The sequence below is a fragment of the Tupaia chinensis genome, unplaced genomic scaffold, assembly GCF_000334495.1.
Source record: "Tupaia chinensis unplaced genomic scaffold, TupChi_1.0 Scaffold144058_2, whole genome shotgun sequence".
Classification (NCBI taxonomy): domain Eukaryota; kingdom Metazoa; phylum Chordata; class Mammalia; order Scandentia; family Tupaiidae; genus Tupaia; species Tupaia belangeri.
The window spans coordinates 347,184-359,738 of record NW_006203911.1 but is presented as its reverse complement, the minus strand read 5'-3'; the positions used below and the strand labels follow the sequence as shown (position 1 = coordinate 359,738).

Here is a 12,555-nt window from a genome sequence, read left to right as displayed (position 1 = left end):
AAAGCTCATCGAAGTCATCAGTAAGTTTTCAGAGTAAAAAGAGGTCCTTAGACAAGAGTTAGAATTAATGATCTGATGTAATTGATTTGTGATAGTATTTTAATTGTCTTTTATATTATTATTTAATTTATTATTATTATTTTGTTTGCTATAGTACACATGTATTCAGAGAGAGAGAGAGAAAGAGAGAAAGCCAGCTGCTAGGTCCAGGACTTGAACTGTGATCTGCCATGTGGGAGTTCAGAGCCTTAACCACGATGCCACCTATCGTCCCTTAGCTGAGTTTTTATGTGAACTAGAGCTTTCTTTTTTTAGAGTTCTCGTACTCAACTTATGATGACTTCAGGTAAAGAAGAAATTGAGCAAAATAGTGTAAGGTATTGGACAAGAATTTTTCACCTCCTTTATTTAAATCTCACAGTAGTGCTATAGGGAGGTATTACTGTTCTCATTTTATAGATTATAAATTAAGCTTGGGACCAACAGATGGCATAATGGTTACGTCGCTGGACTTCCACGAAGTCAACTGCCATTCAAGTTCAGACCTGGCGGCTTGAAACTCACGTCAGGTGTGCATACTTTTGTGTCCAAAATCCCGAGAGGAGAATGGAAGAGAAAGGATTGCAGTGTGGCCATTCCCTCTGGGGGGGAATTGATTTTTCATTTTCTGTCTCTCTGGTGAATGCACATTCCCCATAGCAAAAATTCTCTCCTTTTTTTGTGGACAGGTTTGTTTTTTGTTTGTTTGGTTTTTATTTTTTGTGGTGTGTGTTTGTTTGTTTTTTGCTATAGGGCATGTGCACTCGCCAGAAAGACAGAGACAAACCAAGACAGAAAGCAAGATATCACCTCCCAGGGGGATGGCCACACTGCAATCCCTTCTCCTCCATTCTCCTCTCAGGATCTTGTGCTTTTAGTCTTTTTCCTCTGAATTTAATGTTAATTTACGGAAAGTAAATTTCATTATAGTGCCCCATTCCCAAAACTTAACATAAAAGAAAATGTTTTAAATTATAGGCAAACATTGCACATTATCATTCTAATGGCTTTTTTTCATTTGCTATAGGGCACATGTGCTTGCTGGAGAGAGGCAGAGAGAGAGAGAGAGAGAGAAACCACTCTCCAGGAGGGATGGCCACGCTGCAATGCCTTTTCCTCCATTCTTCTCTCAGGATTTTGGTACACACATGTGAATCCAGCATGTTTTTCTTTTTTGTTTTTCTTTTTTTTTTTTTTGAGAGGTTTTTGCTGTAGGGCGCGTGCGCTCGCCAGACAGACAGAGAGACAGAAAGGGAGAAATCATCCCCCAGGGGGGATGGCCACGCTGCAATCCCTTCTCCTCCATTCTCCTCTTGGGATCTTGGGCACGCACGCACACATGCCCGGCGTGAGTTTAAGCCAACGGGTCCGGGACGTGAACCACGGTTGACTACGTGGGAGTCCAACGACATAGCCATTACGCTAACTGCTGATCCCATCCAGTATGTTTTTCAAGGCAGCGGGTCCAGGACTTGAATCGCACAGTCGACTACATGGGCTCTAGCTCCCTTAACCTCCACACCATCTGCTGACCCATTGTGCTAATGAATGTTAAATCTTAGTGTAAGCTAGCTATTTTCTACAAATAGATGAAGTCTGAAAGTCAAAAGACAAAAGGTAAGAAAAAAAATTTTTAAGTTTCTGGGATTTTATTTCTAAAATCCATTTTGCAGTAAGAAACTAAGTTACCATGAGTTTAAATATCGACATTATGCCTAAGAGAAAGAATTTATAATTTTCTTCTTTAATCAACTGATATTAGGATATATCTTTAGAAGAATGAGTGAAAAAGGACAATATTAGGCTGGCTTCATTGCATGCTGGATTATCATTCCTATTTGTCTTTTAAAATTTATTGAACTGGTAATAGGCATAAGACCCCAACAATAATTAAACAGAGAAGAAAACAAAAGTTTAATGGTTATATACATACTTTTTAAAAAAGAAAAACAAGAAAATGAAAGTTTGTGTGATGACCTCATCCAAGTTATATATAAAATTGAAATCTCATTATTTGTATTTACAGGTTTTTAGGGAAAAATAATCTTGAAATTAGTAAAGTACAGAAAACAGTATTAATAATGATCTTCTTAGTAATTTTGGTACATAGAGAATAGCCAGCATATGCCAGGATCCACTACTGGACATTTTTGCTAAGGAGAGACTCTTGGTAGAAATGAAGCAGAAAGATCTGTGCATCAGGATGGATGGACATCCACCTCCCAAAGAGCAGCAGGTGCATGAAGACTTGTGTCTTAGGTCCAGAGAGGGGCTATAGGCAATGGGCACCATCTTGGGAGGGGAGCCTGGACCTTTGCAGAGGCCTGGGGAGAGTCCCCTGAGAGACTAGCCCTAGGTGCCTTGCACCAGCCCAGGCTGAGCTCTACCCCACCTGCCATCAGGATGGATGGACATCCACCTCCCAAAGAGCAGCAGGTGCATGAAGACTTGTGTCTTAGGTCCAGAGAGGGGCTATAGGCAATGGGCACCATCTTGGGAGGGGAGCCTGGACCTTTGCAGAGGCCTGGGGAGAGTCCCCTGAGAGACTAGCCCTAGGTGCCTTGCACCAGCCCAGGCTGAGATCTACCCCACCTGCTAGCTCCTCCCACAAAGAAATCAGGACTGCCACCTAATCTAGCACCCCCACCCCAAAAGAAAGATCAAGAGGGCCAGGCACACCCATCCTGGCACATTCAATAACTGGTTAATAAAATAGGCAGAATGTGCTGCTGACCCCCCTTGGGGGGAGAACCTGGTGCACCTGCCTGTACACTGCAGAGGGACCAGACAGCCCACTTGGGGTTCAGTGGACATGGCCTCTTGTCAGCCTGGGGGACATGGGCTTGGCGAGAACAAGCCATGACGGTGGGACTGCAGAGACTAAGTTCTTGCAGAGCACTACCCACTGCCTGCTAGTCAAAAGGGAAGGCCCAGCTTGGTCTCCCTGGGAACTGAGCTCACTGGCCCAAACCATCCCCAATTCAAACCTACCCACCCTGAAGTGAGTGCCCCAAAAGCTTGGGCCAGCTCAGAGTCTGTCTCCAGCTCCCCACTTTATCATTTGTTAGAGCCCTAAGGTGGCCTTCTTCACTTGGTATCCCCAACCCCAACTCTCCATTCTGAGGCCTGGAGAGCACCTAGCCTCTAAACCTGGAAAAGGGATAGTGACCCCTTCTGGCATGGGACTCAGACAATTTACTACAGGTGAGCCCCTCTCTTCAAGGTATAGCCCCCACCATTTTAAGGGTCAGGTAAATAGGTCATGTGGTCTTTCACCCCAGGCCTTTGCACACATAGCTGTCTCTGCCTGAAATGCTGTCTGGCCCTTCTCCACCTGAGAAATTCCTGTTCATTCTACAGGGTTCAGCTTAGTGGCTCCTCCTTGATGAATCTTCCCTAACTTCTCACCCCTGCACAAGACCACCCCTCTGAGCCCCTAAGTACAGTCTAACTTGACTTGTGAAAATAGAGGCCTTCACTGCGCCTTGCTGTGCAAACTGCTCCTTTGGGTCACCTCTGCAATGTGATGGGGGTAGGGGCTTGTTTGCCAAGTCCCAATGCCCAGGCCCCCTGAGATCATCTGGTGCCCCTTCCAGCCATACCTCCTCTAAGAGACAGAAGTTGAAAACCTAAATAAAAAGGAAAGCCCATCCTCAGTAGTACAGATGATAGTGAGGTGGTCTGCAATGCTGGAGGCATGGCTGACTATGGGTTTGGATCTTTACTGGACATAAGAATATGCTAGGCGCACCTGTGCTCAGGATCCTGACAAGCTGAGGAGCCAGAGGAAGGGGATCACAGTGTGACAAGATCCTGTCAAGGATGCTCCCGGCGTATATGCTCTTTATCCTGAAATAAACTTTCTAAAAAAATTAGGAAAATAATGAAGTTGTTAAAAAAAATCTTATCAAAATTTACCTAGAATTCATGTATTCAGGCTTTCCAAAAAAGATCATTTGTGCAATATAAAAACTTCTTGGACTAAATAAATAAAAAAATAACTTATTGGCAAAAAAAGACAGTGAGCCTATATTTTCCAAATTACATGTGATTCATTTGTAGAACCTGGTTTGAGATCTTGACTAGATGCCAGTGAAATTGTCTAAAGAACCAAAAGAGGCCAGCAAGTGGCATGATAGTTAAGGTGCTGGACTCTCACATAGCCAACTGTGGTTTGAGTCCCAGATTCAGCAGCTTGAAATGATGCTAGGCACGTGTGCATGTACCCCCAAATCCCAAGAGTAAAATGGAGGAGGAGATGTTGCAGCATGACCATCCCCACTGGGGGGTGATTTCTCACTCTCTGTTCACCCTCTGTCTCTCTTCAGCAAGCTCACATGCCCTATGGCAAAAACCTTTAAAAAAAAAACACCAAGGTATGATAATCCAATGTTTCTTGGATTTGAGTAATGTGCAAATTTCTTCCTGTACGAAGAACAATTTAAAAGAGACCTCTGCGCTTAAAACATTTAAAATATTCTCAGTTCTTACACAACCATAAAGGAAAGCAATGAAGTGAAACTACAAAACCAAATGCCATTTGAACCGACTTTAGTATATTGAGTAGTACATTTTGCTGAAATAAAAGTGCTGCCTACTTCTGTTGAGTCCATACCTATAATTAATAACTATAAGCAATAGCAAGATTTTTGTATTTGAATTATTTTCATACTTTAATTTCTATACTGTATTGTCATTTACCTTTTATGTAGTACAAATATATCATTTAGATATTCTCTTCCTCCTTTCTTTTATTATCCAACTGCAATAGAAGTGATGGTACTTGGAGGCAATACAGTAGTAAATACAGACCAAAACTTGAGTACTGATATTATGTGGCCGTTTAGTTATAAGGTGGTCATCCAGATGAGCCTCAAAGTATGATATTGTTAATTTTTTGTATAGACATCAAAACAAAAATACAGAATTGTTATAGAGCTCTGTTGCACCATCTGGAATATATCTATTTTCCCCAGAGGTCTGTTGACCCTGGCTTGAAAAATGGGGACTTTATCACCCTCAGGTTTATATCCTGGTAACTTATTATTTTCTTAGCAGTTTTATTGAAGTGTAATTTACATAAAATAATTCACCCATTTAAAGGGTACAATTCAATGATTTGAATATATTCACAGTGTTGTGCAACCATTACCAGTCAATTCAGAATAGACTGTGGTCTTTAGCAATTATTCCTCATTTCCCCCAATCCTCCCAAACCTAGGCAGCTACTACTCTATTTTTCTGCCTGTGGTGTTGCCATTTCTGGACAGTTCATATAAATGGAATTGTGCAATAAATGGTCTTTCCAGCTAGACTCTTTAACTCAATTTTCAAGGTTCATCCACATTGTAGCATATGTCAGTGCTTCGTAACTTTTAATTGCTAAATATTTTAGGGCCAGCCTATGATGTGGTAGTTAAGGTGACTGGATTCCATGTGGCCAATCGCATGATTTGAGTCCTTGATCCAGTGTCTTGGTAAATATGCTGGGTTTGTGTGTGTACCAAAATCCTAAAAGAAGGGAGAAATGGAGGAAAAGGTATAGCAGCACGATCATTTGCCATGAGGGGTACTTTCTCACTTCCCTCCCCCAGTGGATACTCATGCCCTCTTTAAAAATTTAAAGAAATATTTTTCCATTGTATGAGTGTATCACATTTTGTTTATCCATGTCTATCCATGAGTATTCAGGTTGTTTCCACCTTTGTTTATTATAATTAATGCTGCTGTGAATATCTGTGTACAAATTTGTGTGTGGACATGTTTCAGTTCACTAAGAGTAAAATTTCTGGGTCATGTAACTATATGTTTAACTTAGTGAGGAACTGTCCAAATGTTTTCCACAGTGTCTGCCGTTTCACATTTCCACCAACAGGATATTAACGTTTCCATTTTTCTACATCCTTGTCTACATTGATCTTTTGGTTCACACCCATCCTAGTGGGGTTTAATCCAGGGTGTCAGCAAGTGGTGTGGCAGTTAAAGGCACTCAACTCCCAGATGGTCGACCTAAGTGCAGGTCCATCTCACCTTTGCCCAGGATTAGAGCGATCCTTCCTCTTCCTTGTCTCTGCATAGGACATCTCTGCTTTTCAGTAGGTAACTCCCCTCCAAAGCCGCCCCAATAGGTCTGACCTAAATCCCTCAGACTGTCAGTTTTCAGTGACTCCGTTTCTAGAGGGCATGCATACTCACCAGAAAAAGAGGGAGAAAGAACCCCCCCCACCCCCGCCAACCAGTGGGGTGTGGCAGCCAGCCCTTCTCCCCCATTTCTCCATCCTTTTGGGATTTGGGGTATACATTTACATAAGCCTGTTGTGTTTTTCAAGGCACCAGGGCCATGATTTGAACAGTAGCCAGCCCATGTGGGAGCTGGCCCAATATATTTTTTTAAGATTTATTGAATTTTATTATTAGTAGTAGTATTTAATTTGCTATAGGACACGCCACCTGCTGGCCCCACATTATTTTTTATATTTTACTATGAGCCAGCAGGTGGCATGGAGGTTAAGGCTGCTGGATCCCACATGGCTGATTGTGTCGTTCAAGGCCCAGACCTGGCAACTTAAAAAACATGCCGAGTGCATGTGCATGTGTGCCCAAATATCCCAAGAGAAGAATGTAAGAGAAAGGATTAGGGCATGGCTATCCCCACTAGCGGGTGCTTTCTCACTCCCTCTCTCCTTGTCTCTCTCCATCCATCACACACGCCCTACAGCAAAACAAAAAATTGTTGACACATGCGCATGCATGCCTAGAATCCTGAGAGGAGAATGGAGGAGAAGTGATTGTCAATTTTAGATTTGTAGAGGCTGAAGCCACAGAATAACTAAATAGTAATTATTGAGTGGATCGTGTTCAAAAGACGTTTCATATGTTTCATTAGTCAGTTACCTGGCATTCACTTTTTTCTTCTTTTTTTTTTAAATTGCTAAAGGGATTTTGCACTCACCAGAGAGAGAGAGAGAGAGATAGACATAATGAGGGGGAGGGAGAAGGCACCCCCACACTGGGGTGTAGTCATGCCCATTCCCTACTCTTCCATTCTGTTGAATTTTGGGGTATGCTCACTCCCACGCCTGACATATCTTTCAAGTTGATGGGGCTGAGATTTGAACTGTGCAGCCAGCCATGTGGGATCTGGTTTACTTTAACCACTAGCCTGCAAAGCCTACCCATTGTTCATTTTTTTCTGCACCAGAGCAATGTATTAAACTTGGACATAGTATCTCTACCTGACTCAGTAGCGAAATGGAGAGTTCTTTCCTCTTCTGCCTGTTTTTACGCCAACTCTTAAGTTGCAAAACCTAGAGACCACTAGAGTTACTATTATAGAAGTTACGAGAGTCCTCACTGTCTTATCTTTTTCAGATACTTCATTATTCTGACAACTGAGTTAATCCCTCATATTATTTCTCTTGCCTTGCCACCAAAACTGAAGTAGTAACTTAGGGGCTTTTTGTGGGTATAGTTTAGAAGACTCCAGTCCTTCCTTGAAGGAATCTGTGGCATTTTTGTGTGTGTGTCTGCTTATCTGTATGGTTAAACTAGAACTGAATATAATAATTGTTTAGGCTTAAATTATCTGATAGAAATGTTCTGTAGCTGCACTATCCAATACAGTAGCCACTAGTTATTTGTGGCTTTTGAGTACTTGAAATGGGGTCAGAATGGTTGAGGGAGCTGAATTTTTCCTTTTATTTAAATTTGCCATATCTGGCAAATGGCTATCTCATTGCATAGCACTTTAGGCTGAAGTTAAAGTTCTGATGGTATCTGAAGATTTCTGACTTTTTAAGAGTTTATGAGTGTACCAGTCAAGGATCCTTGGTGGCTGCTGTGGGCCTCAAAAGCTATTTCTGTAGCCATAAGTATGGATATAACTTGTTGACATAGACTACTTGTACATTTCATACTACTTTTGGGTGTTTGTGCCATTAGATATTTTATGTGATTATTTAATAAAAGTGTCATATGAGTCCTACAAGCTGTGCAGTTGTGACTCAAAAAATATTCTGTGTTCTTTGTAGCAGTAGATCCCTAATGTTGAACAAATAAATAAATCATCATGTATTTTATCTGCTTAACAAGTGCATTATTTTAATTCTAGTTTAGGGACATGCTCTAACCATTCAAATAAAGAGATTTGAATAGTCAAAATCTCAGAAATAAGAAATATATTAAAGTACAAAATTCACTAAAGACTTGTAGTAAAAATTCAAACATGCCAGACATATTAAAGTACAAAATTCACTAAAGACTTGTAAAAATTCAAACATGCCGGCCTTGTGACCTACTGGTTAAGGGAGCTGGATCCCACATGGCCAACTGCAGTTCAAGTCTCAGCCTCAGAACATTTGAAATCATGCTGAGTGTGTGTGTATGCATGCGCAATATCCTGACAGGAGGGAGAAACAGAGAGGCAGAGATGGAGGACGAGCATGCCCCATCGAAGGGATGCTGTTTCCCTTTTCCTCTCTTTCTATCTCTCTCTCTCTGACGATTGCACATATCCTCTGGTGACTTTAAAAAATCAGCTTTTCTCAAGCAGTAAGTGCTTAATACATTCAGCATTTGATTTACATCATTTGCAGTCATGTAGGAATGAACCAATTACAGAAAGTGAGTTACATGTATGTATCAAATGTACTAAAGCCAAACGATGAGCTTTTTGTGAGAGAAAAAAATGAACTATATGTACATTTAATTTAAATCTACCCTAATAGTAGATATCTTTATTTTATAGGGCAGAAACCTAACTTGCTACCTTGTCTGGAGTCACTCGGTAAGTTTGTTGGAGATTGGAATTAGACTCAAAGATTTATGAATCCCAAATTTCATGTTTCAATAATTGGTATTACTTTTAGTGACTCATAAAATTGATATCATGTGTTGGTACTTAGGTGACAGCTCAACCTGATGGATAACGACAGTTTTCCAACAAAAAGTAAGTATTGCTGCTGCAGTTGATATTGGTGTGCATGACTTTTATACTGATAACCTTCTCACATGACTGACTGTGGTTCAAGTCCTAGACCTGGCAGCCTAAAAATCACGCCAGGGTATGTGTGTGTGTGTGTTTATGCCCGGAATCCCAGGAGGAGAACGGAAGAGAAGGGATTGTGGTGTGACATTCCCAATGGGGGGGTTGCTTTCTCATTTTCTCTCTCTACCCTTTTTGTCTCTCCAGCCAGTGCATGTGCCCTCTGGGAAAAATAAAAATATATATGTATGAGAGGGTGTATATTGGGTATATGAAAATACTATACCATGTTACTTAAGGGATTTGAGGTCATCTGCAGATTTTGGTATCTGTAGAGGTCCAAGAACAAATCTCCCATGGATACTGAGTTGACTGTGTATTCTCTGCTTGCTTTTTTCGTGTGAAAAATGTCTAATCTGTCCTAGAATGAACTAGGCTTCACTTAATTATGTATTTTCAGTCTAGCACCTAATCACTGCTTTGCTGTGTCCTTAGGATCCCTGAATCTGGTTCAATTTTCCTGGTATATCTCCTACCTGTTGCCTCTTATTCTTAATTTATATTCCTTTTACTAGTACAGGTGGTTTTTTTCCCCCTAGATAATGATTAGACTCAATTCTGGTTGTGTAACCAAAACTCACTTTGATTAAATTTGTTCCTAAAATTTCTTGGCTACTATAAATAAATACTGTCACCTATTACCTAGCTAAGGTTTGCTAATTTAGATCTTAGAGACTGTGTCCTTGAATTTCTTACTTTCATTACCATGTAACTGACTAGAAATACCAATTTAATAATTTCTGTAGGGGCTATCAATGTACACCTCAAATTATATAGTATATGTTGTGAATAAAGTATTTTTCTTTTCAAAAATAAAATTTTATTTTTTAAAAAAATTAGCTAATCCAAAAATGGCAGAACTCTTTATGGAATGTGAAGAAGAAAATCTTGAACCATGGCAGAAGAAAGTAGACAAAAAAAGTCAGGATGAAGATGATGATGAGCCAATCTTTGTTAGAGAGATAGCAAGTTCAAAACCAGCCATTTCAAGTAAGTATCATTTTCAATGAAGTTTCACAAGATGATTATTTCTAATGGAAAAGTGTGTGGGCTGTTTCTTTTTGTTTACTTTTTTTAAAGAAATTTTTGTTATGGGGTGTGTGTGCTCACCTGAGAGATATAGACAGAAAGCAAGAAATCACCCCACAGGGGGAATGGCCACACCTAAATCCCTTCTCTATTCTCCTGTCAGGATTTTGAGCATGCACACATGCACCCTGGCATGAGTTTCAAGCTGCCAGGTCTGGGACTCAAACCATAGTGAGCCATGTAAGAGTCTAGTGCCTTAACCACTACACCACCTACTGGCCTCATAGACTGCTTTTTATATTCTTGATGTCCTTGTTCTTCTGGAAGGAGTTGGAGGTGAGAGGAGAGGGTCAATAAGAACTTCTGAGAATCAGAGTGGGGATGTAGTTGGGGCCTGGAGTAAGAATGTGAGAGATTAAATTGTCAGATGTGAGAAAAGAGCAATAGCTAAGGGTTAAGATAACCTGACAACTTTCCGAGATTGAAAACCCTAAGTTTTAATGGAACCAGGTAGCCTGTCTCTATAGTTTTTTTTTAATGGAGCCAGGTAGCCTGTCTATATAGTTTTTTCCCTCTCTTAAGCCCAAATATGCTTTGCATAAAATGTATGAATATACTGAACATGTTTGTGTTAATGTTTGATGGGGGTTCTCATGTCCAGGCAACTGCCTCATCGAAGTGTCACCTCAGCTCATGGATACAAAATGCATAGGTGCTACATGATTAGGCAGTTTTTTGGTCTGTGTACTGCAATTTTTGGCAGCACCTGTCTCTAGAAAGGATAGTTTATATTCATGGGTGGGATATAGTCTTCAGCCACTGTATTTAGACAATTTGGGCAGTCAGCATAGTTAAATCTTTATTGCTTCCTAGAAAAATGTCTCTAGTACCTTTGTGGATTATTAGACTCCTGTTAGAATAATTAGATTTTTTTTTTGCATTACTATAGTGTTAAAGTGAAAATGCTGGTGATACTTGTTAGAATGTCCTCTCAAATGTGTAAACTACGAAGGACAACATACTGAATCTCATAGGGAAAAGAGAAAACAGATCCTTTCCTCTTTTACTTACTTTTTTGTTGTTGAGCCTGAAGAATTTACCAAAGAATGTAGCCAGCATACCAGTTTTCTTACCTTGCATGGCAATAAGTAATGGTGGGTTAAGACATAAGTTTTAAATTTTCTGAGAGCCTAGTTCTTGTTTGAACAGTGTGGGGTGGTGAGCAGTGAGAAAGCAAGCCACCAGGTCTGGGGACTCAAACCATGCTCAGCCATGTGGGAATCCAGCACTTTGACAGCCATATCATCTACCGACCTCTACTTCTTGTCTCTCAAGTATTGTTTCTAATCACTATGATGGTTTTACATTGAAATATTGCCACATTTCAAAATTGTTACTGAAACCGTCTTATTGAAAGCATGACAATTAAGATTCAAATTGGATTTCTATCAATTACAGATGACTATTAACAGTACTCAACTAGAATAGTCTGTATTATTTTTTATGTCATTCTACCAAAAAAGGGGATTAACTCCCATGGAATTTATTTTCTAATTTGTTAATTCTGAATTTAAATGATTTTATTGATACTTTATGTACACATCATAAAATATTTTTAGCATATGAAATAATGAGCTAAATGTTTATTATAGAACTACCATGGGGAAGAAAGTAAAAACTTGTGCTTGGTAGACTACCACCACCAAAAATTAGGAATAGCTCTTTAATTGTTTGTATAACCACCTACTGTGAATTTCTGAATGAAAATAACATCATGTTTGAATGAGCAGGTTTTTCTCATAGAAAACTTCTAGAGAACCTCATTCCTTTGGTCAGAAAACAACCCTACTTTTGTGTGACACTCTTCTAAATTTTAATTTGATTTCTCAATAATTAGGAAGTTATGGTGTTCAGATTGGTACAGGAGTAAACAATCTGACAATTTTTTTTAGAGATTTTTGCTATAAGAGTGCATGTGTGCTTGCTGGAGAGACAGAGACAAATAAATAGAAAGCGAGAAATTACCCCTCGGGGATGTGACTATCCTGCAACCCCTTCTCCTCCACTTTCCTTTTGGGGTCTTGGGAATGTATGAACATGTGACCAGCATGAATTTTAAGCCTCCAGGTATGGGACTTGAACCATGGTGGACTATGTGTAAGTCCAGTGATGTAACCATTACCCCATATGCTGTCCCCAGGAGTAAATAATCTTAAACTGATCCAGAATGCCCTGACAGTCTTGACTTGACTCATGGTATAGTAATAGATTTGAAATAACCTTAAATTAATCACATACTCTGGTAAACTCTAGGTTCAATTTAGACTGCAGTCCCTGATAATTTCCTAGACTCAAAAGTAGTGGTATAGATAACTCAGTCAGCTCACCCATGATGAAACTTACAGGTTTTTGGTGATGTGAGTGTAGCAAGGGGTTAGGGAAAG

The 12,555-nt window shown here is 40.0% G+C and overlaps 1 protein-coding gene across 1 annotated transcript in view; it reads left to right on the top strand.

Moving 5' to 3' along the window:
• The first annotated feature begins 279 nt into the window (after positions 1-279).
• ZNF280C (zinc finger protein 280C) overlaps positions 280-12,555 on the top strand; it is a 53,051-nt gene continuing 40,775 nt past the window's right edge. Inside the window, exons 1-4 of the mRNA XM_027767243.1 lie at positions 280-377; positions 8,786-8,824; positions 8,943-8,986; positions 9,923-10,072. Of these exons, the coding sequence (XP_027623044.1) occupies positions 8,959-8,986; positions 9,923-10,072 (178 nt within the window). The 5' untranslated portion in view covers positions 280-377; positions 8,786-8,824; positions 8,943-8,958. The remainder of the gene's footprint in view (positions 378-8,785; positions 8,825-8,942; positions 8,987-9,922; positions 10,073-12,555) is intronic.